The sequence below is a fragment of the Pelecanus crispus genome, chromosome 2 (genome assembly GCF_030463565.1).
Source record: "Pelecanus crispus isolate bPelCri1 chromosome 2, bPelCri1.pri, whole genome shotgun sequence".
NCBI classification, from domain to species: Eukaryota; Metazoa; Chordata; class Aves; order Pelecaniformes; family Pelecanidae; genus Pelecanus; species Pelecanus crispus.
In genome coordinates this window covers 18,370,966-18,395,368 of record NC_134644.1, presented here as the reverse complement: position 1 = coordinate 18,395,368, position 24,403 = coordinate 18,370,966, and the positions used below count along the sequence as shown (strand labels likewise).

The following is a 24,403-nucleotide window of genomic DNA, read 5'->3' as shown; positions in this document are numbered from 1 at the left end:
TTAAAGATAATTCAGAACATAATTCTGAGATGATGAAAATTAGTATTTGCTTTAATACAGCATATCCTATGGGAAGCCAGGGGGACATAGCAACTTCAGCTGACAGCAGCTAAGCATCTCCATTTTAAACCATGGCTGGAATTGAGCCATGAAATACAGGCGGAAATGTGGATCTGAATTTCCCCAAAGTTCAGCGTGCAGTTTGGGTCCATTACAAAGACAAGTTTGGACCTAGATTTTAATCGAAACTTTTTTGAAGCGTCGAGGGTCCCCCGTCAAATATTACCCTGTGAAATGTAAAAAGGGAGGCAGCACATGGGAGGCTGAGGCACTGAGATACTGTGGTTTTATATTTGACTGCAACGATTTACTGTGTTTTTTCTTGTAATGCTTGGCCTTTGAATGACTGAGAGCTCATCCAGACATCAACTGCTCCTGTGGCAGCAAAAATCCCCTTCAAGGGTTGTTATCTCATTTTCGTCCCAAATCCAGACAACTGGGTTATGAGAATGCAGAAAATGTGGAGTCGTGTAGGCAAGCGATGATGCAGACACAGAGAGGCGAGCCCCACAAGGCAGCGCCGTGGCAGAGGGGACGACAAAGCCCAGCACTGTCACTGCTGGGACAAGTTCAGCGCAGAAAAATGTTTCTGGAATGCATATGTGATTCCTCATCCCTGGCTCATTGTCCGGGAGTTTAGATCAATACCGCTGCAGCAAAGATTCCCAATGAGCTGAAACAAAACAAAACATGCATTCACAGGAGCATTGCCGTTCAAGAGCACGCATTTCCCAGTTAAAATGAAGGTCAGTCATAAATTACATCTCTGATTCCCTCGGGATTTCTCTCTCTTGCTCTGTTTTGGCAGTTTAAGACCCCTTTGATATTTGAGCAAGGCCTTTCCCTTTGCACATCTGATCTTGATTACAGTTTATGGCAATAGTAATTCTTTACCTCCCCAAGGCAGCAATTTTGAGAAGAGAGAGGGAAAGCAAGTACAGTATGATAGTTTAGGAGAGGCACACTGCATAGTCTTTCAACTATTTCTCCATTTTCGAGCCATGTCTCTTCCCCATGGATTGCCCTTGCATGCAGCAGCACTAATACCGAGCTCTTCCTACGGGAACGCCCCATGTCCATCATGGAAATCACTGTGCCTGGAGGCAGAAAAAATTGGGTTGTGTATTTATGTATCGAAACACTGACTTCTGAACAATCAAGCTGTGGTTTGGCTAGGTTTTTAGATGCTTTCTGTTTCCTGGTGAACACAGAGTAATAAGCACCAAAGTTTTTCTTCTGGCTGCAAAGCGCAGTGGCGAGGTCTCAGGGTTACCCTCCCCACCCTTCTCCTGCCTTACAAAATGAAGGGGAGTGTTCTTGCTCAGTTTCTGGAATGCAGCTTTGTCAAAAGGGGGTGGATTTCCACATGGATCAACTTTGTGCCAGTCAGAATTGCCAGTCTGCTAAGCCAAAAATACACTGAGGCTTTGCATGAGGGAATGGGATGGGTGAAACTGGGTCTTGCACTGCTTTTCCTGGTATGCAAAAGAGAGGCAACCGTTCCAGCCGAGAGCATGTTCCTGAGAGCCTTTGGGACAACGTGAAGGTGGCACAAAATGTTGGATGCTGATTTGCTTTTTCCTGTGGGTGGTATGAGGCATTTTGGTACAGGCAATTACAACCGCAATAAGATTGTTCATGTCGGCTTGTAATATATACTTCATTCCTTTATTGCTTTCACTTCTCTGGCATGGTTACACCCTGCGCTCCTTGGGTTCATTGAGGCTTTTCATGGAGTCTGCAATGTGGAGGGCTTATTGAAGACAAATAACTGCTCTTGAAACTCTGGCACCATCGATCTGCTCCCCCAGAAGAAATATTCTTAGTCCTGGGGGACAATTTACAGAATGGTTTAATTGCCTTTCAAGCACTACAAATGCCATCCTGTTAGCAAAGACAAGCGATGGGTATGGTTTCTTTCGTAAGATTGCAGCGGGAAGTGGAAGCAGCTGGCAACTTTTGCAGGTTTGGTGTTTGGTTCCGGTGCCTGGCGGAAACACAACAGGCAGAATGGGCAATGATCTTTTGTTGTTGTTGTTTGCTTGTATAACACATACTTAAAAGCTTAGATGTGTTTTTAAATATGCCTATGTGCATTTTAAGTGAACCTTCCAGAGTGCAGTAAAACTTCCTAGGTCCACACTGTATTTTGCCATGACGATACCAAGGAATTGTGATGAGCGAAGTACACTTGTAACATTTTCCCTGGAAGAAGGAAATTTCGTAAATCCTCATACATAAGCCTTTCCTGAAAGTAATGCAAAACTTCCACAGTGCAGGAGAGGAACAAGCCGTATCAGCTCTCACTATTCCGGTGACTCAGCAAACCTGCTCGAGGAGCATTTTACAAGCCAAAATTTCCTCTTAGCTAGCACTAAGGAAGGGTCCAACATGGAATTTTTTTCCCTTTCCTTTACTATTTTGATTAGACTTTCAGTATTACCTCGGAACACACAACTTGTGAGGAATACCACGCGAAGGAGAGAAGCGTTTGTTGCCCGTATCTGTACATTTTCACTGAGACGCAAAGGTTGAGGCGTTGGGGGCCTCCAGCCTGCCCGGGCAGCTGGGGCTGGGAGCGTGAGCTCGCATGGCGGCCCAGTGCCGCGCGGCCAGCAGCTGGGTGGGTGCCCAGCCTCGAGTGGCAAACGCTGCGGAAGGAGAGGCTGGCCTTCACTCTGTCGTTCTCTCATAAATCAGCCTAATTAGTCTAATAAGGAGAGCTGCGTCACTCTGCTGCGAGCCCTGCTGGTTTACAGGGAGAGGGAAGTAAATACAAGGGAACAATGCTGGCTGCTGCTGCGGGAGGGACGCGGGGAGGCAGAACAATAGTCCTGGCTCTCCTCCCCACCACCACCCCCTTAGGAGGGAAGAAGCGGGATGGCTTCGTGCACGCCCCTGGAGTTATTCCAGATCAGAACTGAAGTCAGACGCTGGGCTCGTCGGCATCCGATGAAGGAAAAAGCAAGTAAAGCAGAGGGCAGAGGCAGGTTGTTTTCAAGGCTCTAAAAGAACGTTGCTAAGAGAGAAAAGGACGGGATACAAGGCTTCGCAATATCTGAGTAACTAATGCACTATAAATACCGATGTGAGCTGTAATAGCAGGATCAAGTCCTAGCTTTATCCCTTTGGTTTTTTTTTTTTAGAGTAAGAAGGTAGATTTTAGGTTTTGAGTTAAAACTTGCACAAAGTTGTCTCTTAAGAGATGTATTTTGGTTCCTTTTCTTGCTCTGTATTAGTTTAAGTCTTCTTGCAATCATGAAAATTAGAAACTTGTTTTCTGTAACGAAATCTTAGATTCTTATTTACTACATGATTCTGGGAGCTGAAGCTTTAAGCAAACCACAAACTACTATGCGATTTATTATAAAAATATGAGAGCCAAAATTATATGCAGCCCTATTCATTGTTCTCTATATTTTTATAGTCATGTTCCCTCTTATTGTCCTCTTGCTGTCATGACTGAAACAAATCATTCAGGTCTAGATCGCATATTATGATAGCCTCCTTGCTATTGTTTGGGTCAAATGAAAAGAGTTTGTCAAGAATAATTGTGCAATAGCATCAAAATTCATCTTTATTTTGCTGAGGACTTAATTATTTTATTTCTATCGTGATAAATTATTCTTGATGTTAGATACTATATGCATATCTTTTTAATAAAAAACATTTTAAAATTTAGATTATTTTGGCAGTTCTTGTGACGTTCTCTCGGGAACATACCTCTTGAGCTCTCTGGATGTTCTCAGCAGCTTACCCTCTCTTTTTCAGTGTCAGTTTTACTAAAATGCCTTCATCCTGCCCTTTACACAGCAAACTCCAAAGAAAGCTCTGTAAACATTAGAAAAACCTTCTCTTCAGTCATCTTCCCATTTATCTTTCCTGTGTTCATCTCCATGAGCTAAATATATTGCGATGTTAGGAGATCTCCTAGACCCTCTTTCAGCCCTGAAATGCCCCTGCCTCTCCACTGCTTGTTCCTCTAACATTCCTGCTTCTGGGAAGTGTCGTGCCAGGCAGGTATTTTTTCTGGCAGAAGAGGGGCTGCATACTGCTGCCAGACATGCTCTCTCCCAGGAGCCAGCAGGCTTCCCTTCTGCCATTCTGTGGGGCTTCCAGCTTCCGCTGGCCTGGGAGCTCCAGACCTTGCTCCATGACACCTGCAGATCACGTTGGGGCTGGACTGGAAGGAGCTTCCCTGGCACGTCTGAGCGACACTTCGCAACTGCAGAAAGCTGGGTGAAGCTGCTAGAGATGGTAAGAGAGGAATTTAAATATCTGTGTAAAGAAAGTTGTGTGCTACAGCTTTTACAACCATGGGTTACGAGAGTGCCTTTCTTAAAGTCACAGTAATTGCATCTTCTTTGATTGAAGTATAACATGGGGTGAAATTTTCAATAGGACTTTGACCATGACCAGCTTCCAGCATTCAAAGACATGCATCAGGCCAAGCACAAAGTGTGAGACTGTCATAAGTCAGGAAAAAGATCTAGAATTATTTATATTTGCCTTTTATTTGTGAGCCTTCCATGTTTACTCATTTTTGTGTTTTCAACCTTTTCTTTACAAGGAACAGAAATACAACTTCAAAGGGGAGGAAGAAGAACAAAGAAAACGCCTTGATTTCAGGAGCCAGGCCTTTGAGAAAAGAACCAAGAATCCCGAGTCTTAAAATCCGGAGCATTACCAAGCAGAGCACCAGACCCACTAACTTTCAGTAAGCCTTGTGGTATAAAATCCTCTTGGGCACTTACTAAATTCTTAGTATTATCTTAAAACTCATTCCAGAATTTTAAAATTAGTTTTATTACCTTCTTTGTTACCATAAAGGACACAGCACTAGAATGATAAGTTACAGATGTGGAAATTCAACACTTCAAAATCCAGTAACACTGCACAACTATTTTGTTTGGTTGGTTTTAGGGGCTTTGCTTGTGCTAGTGAGATGATTTTAACTACAAATTAAATCATAATTTCCTGATGTAACAGAAACCCAACGTAGCAAAGGTAGCATCAAGGAGCTCGAGCAGCATACGTACACGCACATATATTTACTTTTATTTACACTTCACGCAGAGTAGAAACAGAGAAGAGACTCCCAAGTCCTTCTGACTGCCTCAGTGTGAGCCTGCCTGGGGTGTTCTTGTACAGCATGCGTTACCTTCATTTATTTAATCACCTGCTCTCTACCAGCACCCACAAGATGGCCCCTCGTCCCATGGTCCTTGCAAAACCGACTGGCTCGTCCATGTGCGGTGGGAGTGATGGGTTTGGGAAATGGAGGCTGTGCTGTGCTCTGAGGGTCCAAGCTCTGAACAGGTACCACACTTAGAATCTCTCCTGGATAAGATTATCCATGAAATGTACTGTTAGCCAAAAAGATTATTTTTGATACCTCTTTAAAACATTTGGCTGTGCTTTCCCACTGAATAACCAAATGCAGAAGTTACTTAAAACAAAAAAGTTCATGCAAGGCCATATGGGAAGATTTAAGTCCCCAGAAGTCAAGTTACACCTCGTTGTGTTTGGTCGCTGCTGAATTCACCAAGACCTGAAACGATAAAATACATATTGGCACAATCTAAGTTAAAAGGGTCGTCTTAATATCTGAGAACCAAGCTTCACTCGAGCTACATCAGTGTAGTAATACATGGTGTAATAATACATGGCATACTAAGCCAGTGAAAAGGACTTTTCACTAACAGTTATAGACAAATTTCATACCTATATGAAATATACCTAATCAAGAAACTGCACACAGGAGTGCAGCTACTGGAAGAATAATTGGTCCACAATGACAAGCAAACACAGTGTTGTTTCTCCTTCCCCTTCAATGGCTGCTGGCTTTTAGAATTTTCATGATGAAAATTTTTTTCTGAAGAAGAAAAATACAGCTCCCATGGGGCAGCTTTAGCTGCCTCCCATGTGGAACTGGCTTTTCTTGGAGTAGATTACCCCAGTTATTATTATTCATATCTTTAAAGAGAAAGCAAATTCTTTCCCTACTCAGTCCAATAATGGTGTAGGAGGGAGCGAATTAAAAAAAAAAGGAAGCAAGCAAGCAAGCCAGCCCTCTTACTTGCTACTTCTGCAAGCAACCCTGCTCAATTCAGATCAAGGCCAGCTATTTTGTCCTTTTCTGCTCTTCCTCCTCTTTGATGGAGGCCAGTACCAGACACTGCTCTGCCCCAGGTTCTTCACTACATTATCACAAGTCTGCCCTTTCTTTGTCAGAGACAAAATGATGTGTGCTAATAAAAGAAAATAGAATTTGTCTGGTCTGGAGGAGCCAGTTTGTCACCAGGACTTTGGTATCAGTAAATAAAAATAGAAACCTTTATGCAAACCAGCAGGATTTCAGCCAGTGTGAAAATAACTGAGTTACCATCCTCTTTCAAAAGTTACGTTTGCATTTGGTCACCCCAGACAGCAGGAAAACCAGTTGTTCCTTATAATGTTATAAAAGTTCGTGCAGACACTGTTGGTACCCAGCAATTTCACAGCATGCAGACTTTTAATTGCCTTTCCTTCCTCTCTGCAGATGAAAGCATCTGGAATGTTTATCTCTAGTGCATCTTACTGGGGAATACATTAGTTCATAAAATAGAGCAGGATTACAAAGGAAACTGCTGAATACATATGGTGTCTTGACATAACTTTTTACAAGTAGCTGTAGTGTGAGCATACTCCACTCTATCTTAGCACGTGTTTATTATTTCGCAATACAGGTTGTATTCAGAGCTCTAAAGAGCTACATAGCTGATTCATGCTGGCTTCCTCAACGAGATCATTGATCTGCAAGCTCCAACATTATATTCTTTTTTCCTCTTTTTAATTTCAAGTTATAGTCTTTTCTCACACACAGTGCAATCATTTCTGGAACAAACTCAAGTCACTCTGCACATAGTCTTAATACTAATTAAATTACAGCATCCCATATAGACCTTTATTTGCAGAAGACTATAAACAAAGTCTGCATTTGCTGGGACAAAGATATTCTCGTTGACAAACATAATAAACTTCTGTTCTTTAACCTCCACAGCGTATCTGGAACGTCACATTCCATCCATCATGGATGGAACATAAAAGTCTTTTTAGGACAAAACAGCTCTCAGATCAGGTGTCTGTTTCTCTACTATATAATATTCTTAACCCTGTCCAACCATAACTTCCATGGCACTATCAAACCGAATAAAATCTCTTTATCTTTGCAAACGATTTTTTGAAGTGTACCAGAACACATCTGGACAATGTGAAGATACTGAAAGTATGGCAGAAGAGCAGTGTGTTTGTGGTCAGCAGCCTGGGATAACTAAAACCAAGGTAAACAAGGGGCTAGGAAATATGGGCAACAAAAGCTCTTGCAGCAGGCAGAGGAGGATAGAGCTACAAATGAGGGTTTATATAGTAGCAAGCCTGTGGTGCGGGAGCTATTGAAAGCAGAGAGTACACAACCTAATGTAGTTGTTAATGACCAGCCTATTTGAATTGTCTTTTCTAATGGCAGACAGTACTGAAATATTAGACAGGTTTTTACCAAGAACATTCTATACTTCTTAAAATGCTCAGTATATTTTTAGATATATATTTTAATGTGTATATGTATTTTTTTGTGATACATGAAATAAAAGCATACTGTTGTCAGGTGTCACCTGTCCTAGATTAAAGTAGTTATTAATCTGAATTCAAAGAGCTAGCTTCTTTTCCCTATAGAAGAGCCCTATCCATCCATATCTCTACAGTTCCTGACTTGCCGTGCTACTTCAATTCCATTAACCCAAAACGAGCTGTGGTGGAATATGGTTGCCGCACAGCCTGTTGCTCTTATATGTGGACAGAATGCTGTTATGTGGTCTATATGCTGTTATAGATGGACTAGAAGTCAGATCCTCTACTGTATTTAAACACCAAGGAGCCTCGATGTCCAGAAAACCCTTAAAGGGTGTTGGTACAAATACCTGGTGGTCTTTCCTAGACTAGCATAAGGTAATAAGAAGCCTGATGAAAATGAGACAAAACAGCAGGGTCTGTAAAAACAAGCTATCTGAATAAGGTTAGGTTTGTGAAAGATAATTAATTAGCAACTATTATTAAAAGTTCTTTCTGTTCCTCTGACCCATCTCCTACAGTCAGTTCCCAAACACCTGTGAGTAGGACTTGGGAGACAGCAGGTCTGGAAAGTCAGAGTAGCTGCTCTGGAGCTAGGATACTTTGTCATGAGGGGTGTATCCACAGATAAATTAGTAATACTTTTAAACATCATCATGACGCTGCATGCAATGTGAAGTGAGTAATAGCAAAAAGTATGCATCTAGTCAGTTATATCTATCCCTTCCCCCAACACCCAGTTGAGAATGCATAATCCAGTTGGTTTATGTCAAACAGGACGTGAATCCCTGGGAAGCGGTCCAAGTCTGAGCATTCAGTTGAGGCTGAAAAAGCAAAGCCTCCATTCCCTGATCTGTCCCTCATTTGGGGCAGATTACTACCGAGTGTCACTGTTTATCAAGGGGGATAAAGGTATTAAGGTTCTCTGTAAGGTACTTTGTGATCTGCGGATTGGAAGCACTTGTTTATATATCCTGTATAAATATATATATATGTATATACTCAGCACTTTAAAACACTTAAAAATCAAAACAGCATGGCATAAAACCAAATCTTGTTTCAGCTAAATTGTTGCTGTACAGGTAGTTTCTTTCTGACATTCTCAAAGAAACCCCATATATTCACATGCACAACATGAATGCATATGGCAGAGTGCCACAGGAGGCCTCAATGGAATACTTCATTAAAAAACAAACAAAAAAACCAGAAAGTACATTCCAAATTGAACAAGCAACACTTGTTGCAAAGCATTTAAGCTACTAAGGGGAGCCACAAAACTTGCAACTCGACTGAAGGATTAGACAGCATTTGACCAGGAACTTGTGTACTACACACTGAATACAAACCACTTATAGGCTCGCGGTCTGCAGTGGAACTTGGGCATCTGGATGCTTCCTCTTGGCCACGGGTTTCTGAACGTGAACAACTGGAATCTAAAGCAAAAACACTTTCGGCTTCAAAGAAAAGCCTCTAAAGGGAATTGGATTTTAACCAAATATCCTTCTCATGGAGTCATGTCTAATGCTGCATATCACTAAAAGACAGTTACAATTCCCCAACTTTCAAGAACAGAAACAGGTTACACTCTTCTAGCAAGTCCAGCAACTCCTGAGTGCACAAGATTTCGTAAGTGTGTCCACATGGTCAACTGCTTTTTGGCAGGGCAAATTAGCCCTTGCTGAGCCCAGCACTGCAGCAGCTACACTGCTTCCAGCTGTACCTGAGCTCCTGCATTTAAAGATAACCTGACTGCGATCAGGTATCACTTTCCTTGTGACTGACAGCATGGACCAGGTTTTTTTTTTTTCAGCTTGCTTCAGTGGACCTTGCAACAGTAAACTATGACAATTATAACAACTTGGTTTGAATCGTCTCACAACCCTTTACCGTGAGCCAGGCTAACGAAGATGCTCTTCTCTTTCCACAGGTGGGTGGTCTCTGCTGAAAAGGCAGCTCTTCTTTTGCCCAACACGCCCTGGGGATGAAGTATCCATTCCCTTTGTGCTAGCAACAAGTCTTGAGGAAGGACCAATATTTAATGAAAAGTACCTTGGATTCGTTAATTACAGCAAGTAATCCCACTTACTATTGGACAGTAAGCAGCACAAGTCTCCAGCAGGATTTCTGTTACTGAACAACTGCATAAGCATGTAAAGAATTACTGCTAGTTTTTTTGTTTTCAAACATCTGACAGAATATGATTCAGCCCTGAATAACAACTATATTAAAAAAATGCATCACGGCAGTCTAACTGTCATGCTCATTTCAACTCAAAGTGTTCTTACTGTATAAGGAAAAAGAGGCTTTAAAAAAAAAATTAAAGTTTTCAAAATGCAACAAGGATTTTGTCTCTGGAACTGAGACACATGTCTGATCAGAACGGATCTCTAAGTTCTATCAACTTGTTAATAATCATATTAACAACAAAAATAGAATACTACAGATAATAATTTGATCTAATTCTGAATACAGATGGGGAGATTTGAAAGTATTTAGGAAAGAAATTTGCTATTTTTTTTACTATGTTCAACAATCAACTATATGAAGTGTAACAAAAAAAAAAAAAGTAAGTTCCAGATCTGTCATGGACTATGATGAAAATTTTTTAAAAGTGTTCCTACATACCACATATCAATGGAAAACCTCAAGCTCATTACAAGAGCTCTCACTGGAGCATGAGAACCTAAGCATATGAAGCTCAAAAAATAACACCTATGAAGATTTAACTTTGAAATGCTCCATGACCAGTCTATGCAGCATCATACTTTGAGAAATGTTTAAAAGTGTTAAAAATTGCTTGGCTTCTCACTTTGTTTTACAGTCTCTACCTAACACTTCCGTCTTCTTGATTTAGCTGGCCACTGCAGGAAGCTGTGTGTTTGCCTCCAAAAAGATCATAAACGAGAACACTCAACGCTATTATAAATCCTTCAGGGCCAAGTACATATCTTGTATAAAGCATGAGTGGTGGGAAGCAGGGAGAAGTCATCCCACATAGCTTAATATGCCTTCAAGTGAAGTGCGAGCGAAACCGAAGCTCCCATCACAGTCAGTGGAATCGTGCTCAATCCCACCTCCAGAGGGAGACTGATGCGACTTTTCTCAAATGCTTTTTCTTGAACATGATCTCTGTCTACAGGTGCCTGTTTCCCTCCGATACAGATGAATCCTATTCCAAGAGTAACATTTTCCCATTTATGACGTTCAAATTAAGCATGCTTACAGATATTACCACCTTTGAATGATGTAGCAAGCAATAGGCTTGCTACAATCAAAATGCAAAGATTTGACACCATTGTTTTCAATGCTGTTGCCAAGTTTGTACTAAAATTTACCAATTTACTGTAGTGGTTATTGCAGCATGCCTAATATAGTCTTGCACAAATAGATTAAAAAAAATGAAGATTGTTCCACCCCACAAGATCTTGTGAAACTACTTTTGAAACCACTACAAAATGAAAGTGTTATTAGCCCCACTTCTTCTAACATCGTATTTCTGTAACATCAAACTACAACACTGAACTACTTTTCACATGAATCCCGTAAGCTAAAGCTATGAATGACCAAATAACATAGAGCTCCCTTTTCTGCAAGCCTGAAGCTCTGTATCATGTTTTATTAATAGCTAACATGCAAGTGAGTTGTGTCACCTGCACACATCTGTTTTTTACAGCTAGATATTGAATGAAACTTCATCTGAAAATCAACTGAGGAAGACAACACTCAAAGACTACTCTAGGGTAACTGAAATTAAAGGTGGGTTTATAAAGCGGTAAGGGGCAAAGAACAAAAAAGGCCCATTCCTGGTTTAAAAAAAAAAGGGTAGAACAATCATCCGAGAAGCATCCACAGTGCCTGACTCCCCACACACACAGTAATACAACAGCGACTGACAAAGCAATGGTGCACAAACTAAACCAAAGGCTCTATCTGTCCTTTGCCCCAAAAAGGAGATATTTATATCTATACTTAAAAACACACACACATTAAAAACAAAGCTAAATGAGGGCTCTGATTTCAGGAAAACTTGTCTATCCACCTACCTGTAAAAAAAAAAAAACAAAACAAAACCAAACCCACAACAAACACATACAAACAAGTCAATATTAAAGCATCTATTGATACTTCTTCACACACTACTGAAAAGGAGGGGAAAAAACTTACTAAAAAATGAACTGTTTTATCTATTTCTTACATAAAAACCCAAGAGCCCAGGATCTACTCAAAGTCAAGGACAATTTCAGCAACTGCCATGAGCTACATCTTCTAAGTCAAATTTCTCCTAACAAGAAAAATCATCTAAGGAGTAATAGATATGGGTCTTGTGCGCAGGAGTCAGACATTTGATCCTTTTGCTAACAATCTTCTGAATGTTCTTGTTCCACAATTAAGAGTACCTTGTTCCAATTTAGCTTAATCCACTTAATCCATTTGGAGTGAGATACACTTATACCACAAGAGCTAGACGGAATTGAGAGACTTAATTCTGAAATTGCAATCCAAGACCCAGTCACCCTCTGTTAGATTATAGCTTGCTTCATTGTTTGAATGGACAATTCTTCAGGTGTTTGAAGATGCCTAGTCTTCCTAGTCTGAAGACTTCCTAGTCCAAGGAAACAGATCTCTTGCATTCACCAGGTTAAGAGCCAAAAAATTGCCATCCCTCTGCCTTAGTTCTCCAAGGTCAATCTGACATACATGATGAGTGCATCTAATACACTGACAGGAGTTAGGGTTCTTTATAAAACCCAAGTAGTTCACTGATTACTGTTTATAGGAGAGCTGCCAGGGTAGGAAACAACGGCAATGCATCCTGCGTGACCTGGGGAGTACAGCAAACAGGAGGCTCGGATTCCACAGCCTTCTCCTGGAACTGGCCACTGCGTAGCTGAGCACACCAGTTTGTGTGGCCGGAAAGAGGAAGCAAAAATGTAGGTTGCCTCTGCAGCTTACTTGTTAGTGGACTTAAAGGAGGCGAGGGGGAAGTTCAGACTTCTGCTGAACCTCAGATGATTTCTAAAATTCGATTTATTGGGTAGCAGGAAACAGGCAGTAGCTCAGAACGAGCACACTTAAAGCAGACAGAAATTAAGAGGAAGTCCACCTCTCTTTCTATCATACCCCCTCCTGCTCCAGTCCTCCCAAACCAGGATTCCACATACACACCTTCTCTTTATTCTCCACCCCAAAAATTAGGACCCATCCCAATCCACTCACCTCCATTCCTGTAAGGTGACTGGCAGAAACTGCGTATGCCTGAACTGAAGGGTAAGCACCCCCGCAGAGACAGTTATGGATTGTGAGCGACTGCTCGTGTATGGGACTTCACCCAGTGGTTCGTATAAACACCTCCACACAGAAAATTACTTTCAACACACCACTCACAGTTTCTTTGGTAAGCACCAAACTCTATCATACATAATAAACTTAGTTTACTCAGCAGAGTCAACGCTCAATAAAACCTGGGAATCATCTCTCCTCTGGTTATGTCCTGTTAATCTGGAAACCAGGTGGAGCTGCCGCTACATAAATTCAGGCAATCAGACCAGTGTTCTAGATGCATTTCAGTGGAGTTTTGAATCAAGCGCCGGTAGGAGTTTCAAATACTGTGCCTCCTCACATACCAAATAGGCTATATGACACCCAACACAGCACTTTAGATTAGGCATGACTATTTGGTAACCTGAACTTTTGTCATTAAAGCTCCTAGATTGTAAGCACTCAAGTAAATTACTGGATCTAACCCAGAGAGTCATATAAAATCAGTATAAAAATTAAGTCAGGACTAAGTATGATGCTTCAAGTTTATAACCTGCCTTATTTCAGGCAAACTTTCCATTGCAGGCTAGCCCTCCAGAGCTGCTGTAATCTGCAAATTATCATTTCTGTTCTAGCAATACTGTGTATTAATTTAGTTTGCATGTCTTCTAAACAAACTGAAGCTGTTTAAGAAAAGCTCTTTATGTCAAGATTTATACTACCTGAAAAAGCTGTGGAAAAAGGTTTACCGCTTCAATAAAAGGACACAGTAAGTTCCTTTGGGTCAATACAGAATATAATGGTAAGAGTTATTTTTGAGTAACAACTCTGCAGGTGCACGCACTTCACAATGACTGCCACACTTGGGAGTTATTCTACAAATAGGCAAGCCCTAGAGATGCTCTTCATTTGTGAATCTGAATTTAAACAGAAATTTTACAGATTGGGATCACTGAATGGAACTCTTAACAACATTTCAACTTTTTATGTGAAAGTTGGGAGACCCCAGTGTGTGTAAATACTACCCAACAGCTACATTTTCCCTCAGTTTTGTAACTTAAGAAATCCAAACATCTCCAGTATTTTAGTTTTGACACCGTAATAGCTACACTTAGATGTAATAATGGTTGTGAAGTAGACTTCTTTGAAGACTTACAAGGCTTCTCTTAAAACTCCTTTAGCTTTAACAGCCTAAGTAGAACAAGAGGCATTATTTATGATTATTCTAAGGCAAACCTGTAATTATTGTTCCAGACGGATTATACAAGAAATTAACTGTACTGTTCTCTATAAATGAGCTTTCTATGATACAACTTTTTTTCACATAGACAATTTCAAGTTCCCTTTCAGATAATAAGCAGCAGCAGTTTACACATGCAACTCTAAAAAACAGTCCTTGCTCTTTAGTTAATACCTTTTCCTGAGTCTTCCTATTTTGATGTAAATTAGCTACTACTACCAGATTAAGAGAATAGAGAATGCCAAGAACATCCAGTCAAATAAATCACTTCTTTGCTACTAAAAAATAGCAACATTTTTGTGTTTCACTTCAATATAAACAAGGCATTCCTGAATACTGTGGTACTACAACAACAGCAGTACCCCCGAGATTATCTAATTTAGCGCCTCAGCATTACTGGAGGGAAGTCAGTGCAAACACTATACAAATAAATTGTTGATTAGCTCAGTCACACTAATCCCTGATGTAGCGTGGCAACCAGAAGAACGTAAAATTTGCTTCGTATTATTGGTGAAGAGCTATTACTGAAACTATGCCCATCTAAATACCCTTTACACTTGCACCTGAGCGGCACACAGTTATCAAGTAAGGGAATTACAATTGCACTTCTTTCAATTTAGTTAATTGGTATAGAATGAAGATTTGACTACAAGATGCAGCTTAAAAATCAAGTTACTGATATAACACATGAACGAGCAGGACAAAATGCACCTGTATATACAGGCACATACACAGAGAGAGGTTTAGTAACTACTAGAAATAGAAAACAGAATTAAATTTTCTGCCATGCTGTTACCTTCTCCCTGATCTCTAAACTAGGTTCTATTTTAAACTCACCTGTAAGAATGCTTGACAGCTGCAAACTACTTCTAATATAATTTTCTACTTTCATCTTTCATTTGTATTTATTTCTCTCCATTCCAAGTTGTTTACTATTCTTTACAGTCTTATTACAATCATTTAATAGATCAGTAGAGAGCTAAAGGGCACTAAAAATAAGGTTTCCAGGTGTTCTATTATTGGCTTTTATCTAAGATTATCTCTTTGGCCTTGTATTTAATTCTTAGCATTTTTGATTGAACCCCGGTAGTTTTTTCAGGACTTCTACACACTACTGAAATACAGTCATCTTTTCCTTACCCGTAAGTGGATTAGCTGGTCCAAGCTTACATGGTGTAGCTGCCTGCAGCGCTGTGCCCTGCACATGGGAGGCATGCACTTGCACCAAAATCTGTCTTTCACTATAGCGTGCCTCCTTTCTTAACAAGGCTTTTAATTACAGCTTCAGAAGGTGCATGAACCATACAGGTCTCACAGTTTAAGCCTCCATGCCCTGCATTAGTCATGTTTTCTTACCTTATCCCTCCATTATTCCAGATAAGTACGAGACGATTGTCAAAAGGGGCTGTCTGTGCATGCATCAGACAGAACTCCAAACTCCTAGAGGAAGCTAAATAGTTTCTATTTGGTCACTAACAGTAAAGCCTAAGCATTTGTAAAGAGAAAAGTAGTAGTATCTGATCTACTTGCATCCACTAGTTTTCAATCAAACAGCAATTCACTAGTAGCCATCTGAAGCCAACCAATAAAACAAATTTTTCCTCCTGTCTTCAGAATAGCCTTAAAGCATCACCATGTCAAAACTGAAAGCCTCACATCTGCCTCAACTACCTATTTGCAATATAGTTTTGTAGTGTTTAAGTAATAAGATATTTTTTTTTAACCAGCAAAACAGTAACTTTATTTCATCTATTTTCTAGAGCATTTAAAAATAATAATAAAACATACAGAAAGGTTGGAAGAAAATCCCTCTCTGTTTATGCTGTCGTTATAAGGCTCTGTGGCCAACCACATTCTCACCTAGTGGAATTTTAGCACTGTGGAGTCCAAGCATTTGACTGTTTCACGTTACATTGGTTTTCAGTTCTGGTGTATGCTTTAAGCTTCCCATTTCCTTCTTCAGGACATTAAGCAAAGTTCTAGAACTATCCAAAATCTTCATGTAAGCAGCTTCAGTTTCAGCAAGAATTTTGTCAAGCTCATTCCGTGAAGCCACCTTTTGGGCCAGGTCTTCACATACACACTCCAGTTGTTCACTCAGGACTTGGATTTCATGCTGGAGTTTATTTTTTTCCTTTTCTGCTTGCTGGATTTGTTTGTTCAGCTCTTCTTTTTGTATACACAAGTCTTCAATGCATTTCACTAGCTCATTATTGTAACCCTGAAGAACAGCTCCCTGCTGAGTCATCCTCCGCTCCCCTTCCTGAGCTTTGCCACTGCTCCCTGAAGTCCCCACTCAGGAACAGCCTTCTGCAGTTTAAAAAAAAAAAAAACCACACAAAAAACCAGAAAAATTCTGTAAGAGAGTTATCATGAATAATGCTACAGTAGTACAGACAGAGCCACGGGGAAAGATGCTCTGTTTAAGGTTAACATGCCAGTTCTGAGCTGTGCCACATATCTTCCCTTTTCAGGAAGGGGGCAGGACAAACTTTGCCATCTACACTGCACCTTTACTGAAAACTGGTCTCTCCTACGACACCCTCATATCAATGCTCAACTCTGATATCAAAAAACTTCTATTATATTTTATAATATCTTAATATCATTCTGAATATATGATGCTTTGTACCTCTGACTTCGAGGGTTTGGTCAGAACCACCCAAATGGCCCTTTCCCCGGAGAAGGCTCAGCAGTCACCACCAGCAGCGGCATCCACTCGCCCTCTGATGAAGGGGATCCTCCTCGCAAACTCAGCGCCAGGCATCCACCTCAGAGCGCCCGGGCACCTGAAGCAAACCGATCCGGCGCTGTTGGCTACTCACGGCCGCCGGGATGACAATTTTAGACGGGCGAGCTGCTTGCTCGCCGGAGGCGGCCATTAGCGCCCGCACCCGCGACCCCCACTCGCCCCCCGCCCGCCCCGGCGGCGGCTTCACCGCGCCCGGGCCGTTCTGCCGCCAGCGCCTCGCTCCCTCAGCGGCCGGGGCTGCGGCAGCCTGGCGGCGTTTCTTCAGGGGCCGGGAGCAGGGCCCCGCCGCCGCGGGTCGGGAGAAAACCAGCGCCGCCGCGGGGGCCGGGCGGCAAGGCAGGGCAGGGCCCGGTCCGGCCCGGCCCGCACGGCCGCCTCCCCAGGGACATTTTAACAACCTCTTCACCGCCGAGCGCTTCCTCGCAGAAGACGAGCCGTACACAAAATGGCTCCTGCCTATACATCAAGTCCCTGGGCGGAAGGGGAGGAGGGGGTAGGTAAGAGGAGGCATTCCCTTTCCTATCTCGCGGCCGGGCGCCGCTCCCCCCGCCCCGCCGCCTCTCTCGCAATTCCCCCTATCGCCCCCACCTGCCTGGCGTTCCCGCCCTGTCGGCTCCCACCGAGAAAGCCGGCTGCCCCGCCGCGGCCCGGCTGCCCCTCAGCCCGGCCCGCCCGCCCGCGCGGGAAGGCGAGGCGCGGCGCAGCGCTGCCGGCAGCGCGGCCCCCCGGGCGGCGGGGGCTCCTCTCGGCCAATCAGCCGGGCGCGCCCGGCCAACGGCTGCTCCGAGCGGCCGCGCCTCGGAGCCGCCGGGTGAGGGCTGACGGAAATACCCGAGCGCTGCCGAACGCGGCGCCACCCTGACGGGAGCGTGAAAACATCGCTACGGAAATAACCGATGTTTTCCGAAGACAGGTAGCCTTCGGGAGAGGAGGACGAGGCGGGCCGGCCGGTGGGAGGAGGAGGGAGGGAGGAGAGTTACGGAACGAGCCGATGTTTGCCGAAGGGAGAGACTGAAGGGCGTTGGGCTCGGCGAAGGCAGCCGATGTTTCCCGAAGGCAGAGTCGCCCGAGAGCAAAGGGGACAGAGGGGACGGAGCGTGTCGGAAAGAGCCGAAAAGAGCCGACGTTAACCGAGCGCGGCGTCGCCCGAGTTTCCCGGATGTAGTTGGAGGAGCGGCGGCGGCGGTGGCGGCGGGCGCAGCGGGGGGAGGAGGCGGCCGCGGCGGCAGCAGCAGCGGCGGCGGCGGCGGAGTCCGGGCTCCCGGAGTGTCTCAGCGTGCCTGGGGCCGAGTTGCTGGCGTCTCCCCTCTCGCTGTGCGCGGAGGAGATGGGCCCGTGAGCGCTGCTCCCAGCCGAGCTGCCTGAGCCGCCCCCTCCCTCCCTTCCCCCCTCCCTGCCCCCGGTCGGCGGCGAGGCGGAGCGCTGCCTCCCCCTCCTCCCCCCTCGGCGCCTGTGGCCCGGCCGCGGCCGTCCCCTCCTGGTCCCCTCACACTCACACACACAGGCCGGGCATTGATGGTAATGTATGCGAGGAAACAGCAGAGACTCAGTGATGGGTAAATCCCTTCCTCCTCCTCTGGCCCCTGGCCCCACGGGGTCTCCCCCTCCCCTCCGCCATGTTTGGGCCCCCTTCGCCGGCGGCCGGCAACGGTTGTTCGCTAACGTCTCTCTCTTTCTCTCGCTTTCTCTTTAGCTGTCACGACCGCAGGGGGGACTCGCAGCCCTACCAGGTACCTCAAGCGCCGGCCGCTAGGCCCAGGAGGAGGAGCAGGGGAGGAGAAGGGGGGGGGAAGCTACTCCAGCCGAGGCTTCGGCCGCCGCAGGCCGCGGTGCAACAGACGCCTCGGTCCCGTCCCTCGGCGCCGTTTCGGGCCCGGGGGGAGCGGAGCGGGGGGCGGCGGCGGCGGCCGCCCGCGGAGGGAGCGGGGCTCCGGCGCTTCGCTGAGGCCTGCGGGGCCGGGGCGAGGAGGAGAGGCCTAGTGCGACCCGTGTGGGGTTTGGGCCTAGGAGTCGGGGAGGGTACGGTACGAGGGGCGGGAGAGCGAGCGGGGGTCACTTGCAGTGGAACCGAGATCCAGGGGGAGGTGAGTGTTTTCCTTTTAAAAACAAAAGGCATCTTGTTCTTCCCCCACCCCCCTCCCCAAGTCCTTTCTTCTCCCCAAAACTGCTGCTGTGGACTGTAACCTGAGCAGGGCATGGTTGTAGACCCTGAATAACTGGGGTTGCCAGTAAGGCTTAATTTCTGCAGTGCCAGCTGCTAGGCATGTTCAGAAACCATCAAATCCTTAAGCTGCTGACAATAACCTCAATTTCTGTAAGGTGGATACTGTATTTGTCTGCTCTGTCTACTGAAAAAAAACATTCTTGGGGTGTGAATCTGGGGAATTTTGTATATTGTGATAGTGGTCCTCTTAGGGCACAGAATTGAACTGTTTTATTATATTTCTGTGTATTTGTATCACTGTGAAGTGTAATCTGACAGTCCAAGGCAGCTGTCAGTGACAGTTCACATAAATGTAAACATTTGCTACTTGGAAGCTCACACTGCAAAATCAAGCAGGTCAAAGTGAGGCAGAACATGTAATTTTTGGTAAATACTTCAAAATGAATTGTCTTATTACATGTTTTAGGCCCCCAGAATTCTGGGATTTTTTAATTACATCTGCTACAGGGTTGCTAGTAGTGAAAAAACCTTGCAGAAGTTCAAGAGGTAGTGGTGAAGCTGAGTGGCCTTGACTACAGTATGGAGGACATATTCAAAGTTTAGACTGATTCATTGTAACTTTCTGTTCATAATACCAAGTGGAGACTTGTGCTTTTCCCAGAAGTGCAGAACTACTGTGGCCCATTTACTGCTGAAAGTGTGTAGTCCGTCAGTGAAAAGAGAGAGAAATTAGGTTTTTCTTAACAGCAAGTGTTATGTTGGATGTAATAGTGGGAGAAAATGGTTTGAGTTCTAATTACAGAACTTGTTGCTTTAATGTAGGTAATTAAAATTAGAAAGGCTAATGCTGATTGTTTAAATAGGAGATGAAAATTAATTAACTTTAAAAAGTGTTTTGGAAAGAAATACAAAATTTAGAAATAACATTTTACCATCAGTTCTGTAACTTAATATCTAATGTAAATGCCTATTCTCTTATGATCTGTTACAGGCTCTTAAGTACTCATCCAAGAGTCACCCCGGTGGTGGTGATCACCGTCATGACAAGATGCGAGACACCACAGATCCTTCACCACCAAATAAAATGTTGCGGCGCTCTGATAGCCCTGAAAACAAATACGGTGACAACACAGGGCACAGTAAAGCAAAAAGTGTGCATACTCACAGAGTTAGAGAGAGGGATGGTGGTGAGTTATCTTTAATTAACCTTTATTTAAGCAATTACTAATTTCTCATAAATATTAAAATTTAGCCAGTATCACTCAGGTGATGAGAGTGTTACTCTAAATGTGCCTTGTACCGTGCTTGGAAGACTTCAGTGAAACCAAAGTGCACATTTCATTGGAAGCAATCATTTAGGCATTGTAACACCTATTAATTTTCTTATTTTTACAGGTGTGGTAGTTTTTCTTATAACCACAAAGATAAACTTTTTTTTTTTTTTTTAAAGCTGGTATGTCTCACTTACTTTAGACGTACTGCAACATTTGATAACATGAAATAGTATTCTGGATTTTTCACTAACAATAAATATTCACTGTTTTAGAGACAGTTTTTTAAATAACTGTGTATTGTGGTGCTATATGGTGTAGTTACATGCTTCATAGACTAAACCCCATAAGAAATAAAAAAAAAAACTTCCTCATATTTAGCTGTTACGTAGAACTCTTAACAATCAGAAAATGATAATCAAAGGTACCACTTCCTAGAGCCTTTCTTGGCAGGAGCGTAGAGAAGAATGTTCATAGTCAAGTCAGCCTCCTGTTTTTTTACAGGATATTACAGACGGTAGTAATATCCCCAATATTTTTTAACTGATTTTATTTTCTACCCCTGCTTCCTAGAAAAAGGAAAGAGTAGGATTTCCCTTTTAATAAAAAATGGTAGCAGTTGCAGTTTAGAAAACCTCAGTTATGAGTGAATTTGGAAGTGTGTTTTCTGTTTTGTAAGTACTGTATTTGGTCTCTCTATTGAGTCATGAAGTATTCAAGTAGAGAACTTAGAGCTTTAAATCCATGCTTCTTTGTTCTATATAAAGTTAACAACTTGTGATGTACAGATACATTTATTGCTGCACTAATGTTACTTGTTACAATAGTTAAATAAAGAAAATATCTGTAAGTACTTTTTAGGAAATACCGGTTCCACACCATGAATGTGTTTATGGTACCCAAGTGTCTTATAATTCCTATTTGTTTTTCCTTCTTTGGATTAATACAGGGGCTGTGTAGACCACTGGTAATGTGATATTATTGTGTAGAAGGATTATGAAAACAGGCATCTTTTGTTAGCACACTGATTTTCATTGTATCTGATCATACTTGAAAGTATAGTGATCTCAGAATGAAATGCATGTTCAAGGCCAGTAGGCTGCTATTCTGTGCTACTTTTCAGGACACAGGGATGTCCTCTCTTATTTCCTGTTCACCTGCCCAAAGATACTCATCCTACGTACTCTTGCAATTCTGCTTAGTTTTGCTACAATCAGTAATTCTGTCTGCTTCAGTGGAGCTACATTTAGTGGAGTTATGCATATATATGAAAACATCTGGAGGATGAGGCTCTATATGGGGAGTATATTTGCTTATTTGTGTGTTGGAATTGTTTTCAAGATAGGAAAGACATTCTGAAGTTCTGACTGAGTCCAGCTGGATTTAATAGTTGGGGAATGACCTGAAGCATGGATGTATACAGTAACGATGAAGGAAAATCCATTATTTGTAGTTTTGTAAGTGAAAGGAACACTATCCCACTGTACCTTCTCCTTCCCCAAGCTGTTAACACAGTGGAAAATTTCCTTTATTGTGATCTGAAAGTGGTCCTTTGCACATCAATAGACAGGGAGAAGGAAGTAGTCTTCAACAGTCCGAGGGAAATTACTGATTTTAAAAGATGAACATTTGTACTATTTAGTGGAAATAAGAAGTGGGGTTTTTTGTGTTCTTAGTAAAGTTGGTTTGGCCCCAGTTTCAGCTTTTTAAAGTATATTCAAAACAACCAAAGTTGCGTTAAATCCTGTGTATTGTATGTAGTAAACCAAAGCTGAGCAGATCTGAGCAGGAGGATATCAACTTTGTCTTTGATTTACTGAATCTTTCTGTCAGTATGAATTGAAGGTAGGTGTTAGAATATAGGTGAAATGCTGTGGTATTATGGACGTTTGCGTATTGGTAATACGCAAAAGACATAATTCACCATGTTCTCTGTCTATTGAATTACACTGAGGTACTGTTATTGATACAGTATTCCCTTAGTTTTGGAATTAGACATAGGGTGGAAAAAAGGAAAAAACAAATTAAAAAAAAATGCTAAAATTTTTCGTTGAAGTCCTGATATGACTGAAGAGTATTAATTGGCTTTGATGCTACTGTAGTTTTCTGGCTTGTTTTCTTTTCTTTTTACACTCTTCTGAGGGGGAAAAAAAAAGCTTGTGCTTTTTTTTTTTTTTTTTTTTTTGTAATTGCTGTGCATTTCATTATTTTAAAATCAGTCGTGCTTGATTTGGAACTAGTACAAAGGTGTTACTGCCCTCCTATGATCTAGCTGAACTTAACAAAGCAAACCTCATTGAAAAATCTCCAGTATTTATTTCGCCGAACTGCATTAAAGTCCCAAACAATCTTTTTCTCACATCCCTTAGAAAACAAAACAGAACAAAAATCTGAAGTGTTACTGCTGAATGTAAAGCCTAATTAACCTAATCTCTCCCTTTTAAGCCAATGTTTAAAAAGTCACTCCTATGTATCTCTTAGTAATTTTTGAAGTGAAACGGAAGATTCACTGGTGTATCATCATGCTGATCCTTGGGACTCATTTAGTCGTGACTGGTTCACTTTTTTGGGGTAAAGACAACTGGCTAAATGTCATTTAAAGATTTAAGTGTACATGTATAAAATGTAGGAGCTATAATTAAATTGTTTGAAAATGAATAACTCAAAAATGGTAGAACCTCCCTCTGTGAGTATCTTTGGTACCTGTATAAAGGTATTTGTTGTTACAGCTTACTTTTGTAATACTCATGGCAGAATCTTTTGTGTTTGTAGAACTGTAATCCATGGTAAGAAATTCAATTGCTTTCAATTAAGGTTTTAAAGCGTGTGTTATGGGTAAGCCCTCCATGCTAATACAGTGCAAACAAAGCATTTTTCAAAGTTGCTTACTGCATGGTTTCTGTGGAAAGAGCCTACATAGAGAGATCATTTCTCTGGAGAGAGACTTCCAAGTTTACCTTGGACTAAACACGATAGAGTACTTGCAAGTTTTTGTCACATCCCTGGTTTCCAAAGAGTACTTGTACATCCAGCGTATCAAAAACCTGCAGTAACTTTGTTCTGGCTTTCAGGCCCTTGTGCGTGGGGACATTGTCTCTGTATGCAAGTGTTTAAAACGTAATGAACAGCTACCCCCCTCAGTGCATCTCTTATTTATAGGTCAGCTGCTATAGGCAAGTGTGGAGTTTGAAGAGATTAGGGGGGTCTTATGAGACCAACTCAAGTGTGAAGTTCCTTAACAGTAACAAATAGGGACTTAAAGCTAGCATTGTTTATGGGGAATAGTACTATGAAGGGCCTTGTAGATGTGGAAAAGTGTTTCCATTAAAGAAAAAAGGGAAGTACAAAGATTTGAGGGTTCTTGTGCTGGAGGATGGACAGACTGAGAGCATAGATGATCCTCGTAGGTCTTTTTAAATGCATAAATGGGGTGATATTGGTGTACAGGAAAGAAAACAAAGAGGTCAGATAAGTAAGGTAGCTTTGGGAATGCTGTAAGGGAGATATGTATTATTTAGGAGTAAAAATTGCAAGATGCAATCCTTGGTAAAAAAGGGAAAAGGATGTTTCTTTATACTTAAATGTATGGAGCAGAATGACAGACTAAGATACATGGTAGAACTTTGTGCAAAAAAAGTTCAGTTAAGCCACGTGTACTCAGTTGTTTCTTACTGTGAAGAAGATAATGCGTGTTTTGCTACATTTACGTTTAAGACACTTTGAAAATGTATGTTTGCATCATGCCGTGATCTTACTGAATTGTTTAACAAATGGAGAGCATTAATGTACACAGCATGGAATCTTTTTCTGGATTGTGTGCTATGTAGGCTATTTTAATGAAATTTGATTATAACTTGTGATATTTAAATTCCAAAAGATAACTGAACTCTTGTGAATATGTTTCTTTTGCATGCGTTTTTTAATTGGCAATTAAGAATACTGTCAATGACTGCTGTTACTGACTGTAATACAGTTCTAAGATTCAAAATCCTACTGCTATTAGAGACTGAATGAAATATTTTAAATCATGACTTCCTAGTATTGGTGGG

General features: G+C 42.3%; 2 protein-coding genes across 11 annotated transcripts in view; one reads left to right on the top strand and one right to left on the bottom strand.

Annotated features, from left to right (window-relative positions):
* Positions 1–4,537: 4,537 nt before the first annotated feature.
* Positions 4,538–18,437, bottom strand: LOC104024328 (microtubule nucleation factor SSNA1). Of its 7 annotated transcripts, XR_012830819.1 has the most exons (4): positions 17,318–17,453; positions 16,800–16,956; positions 15,956–16,477; positions 4,538–5,611 (listed from the first exon to the last, which is right to left on the bottom strand). XR_012830819.1 is itself a non-coding variant. In XM_075704640.1 (3 exons), the coding sequence occupies exon 2, from the start codon at positions 16,413–16,415 to the stop codon at positions 16,071–16,073; it is 345 nt and encodes a 114-aa protein (XP_075560755.1). In that variant the 5' UTR covers positions 16,416–16,477; positions 16,800–17,007; the 3' UTR covers positions 4,538–5,611; positions 16,028–16,070. The 7 variants fall into 7 exon arrangements, 4 of the variants coding, with proteins under 4 accessions (XP_075560755.1, XP_075560757.1, XP_075560758.1 ...); XR_012830821.1 differs by lacking the exons at positions 16,800–16,956; positions 17,318–17,453 and adding an exon at positions 18,416–18,437; XR_012830820.1 differs by lacking the exons at positions 16,800–16,956; positions 17,318–17,453 and adding an exon at positions 17,508–17,545.
* Positions 17,738–24,403, top strand: part of WAC (WW domain containing adaptor with coiled-coil) — a 61,780-nt gene continuing 55,114 nt past the window's right edge. For 2 of the 4 annotated variants that reach the window (XM_075704638.1, XM_075704635.1), the window contains exons 1-3: positions 18,416–18,475; positions 18,613–18,649; positions 20,075–20,270. In XM_075704638.1, the coding sequence (XP_075560753.1) occupies positions 18,435–18,475; positions 18,613–18,649; positions 20,075–20,270 (274 nt within the window). In that variant the 5' untranslated portion in view covers positions 18,416–18,434. Of the gene's footprint in view, positions 17,833–18,415; positions 18,476–18,612; positions 18,650–18,971; positions 19,004–20,074; positions 20,271–24,403 lie in introns of those variants that run through there. The other 2 variants (XM_075704636.1, XM_075704637.1) reach the window with 2 other exon arrangements.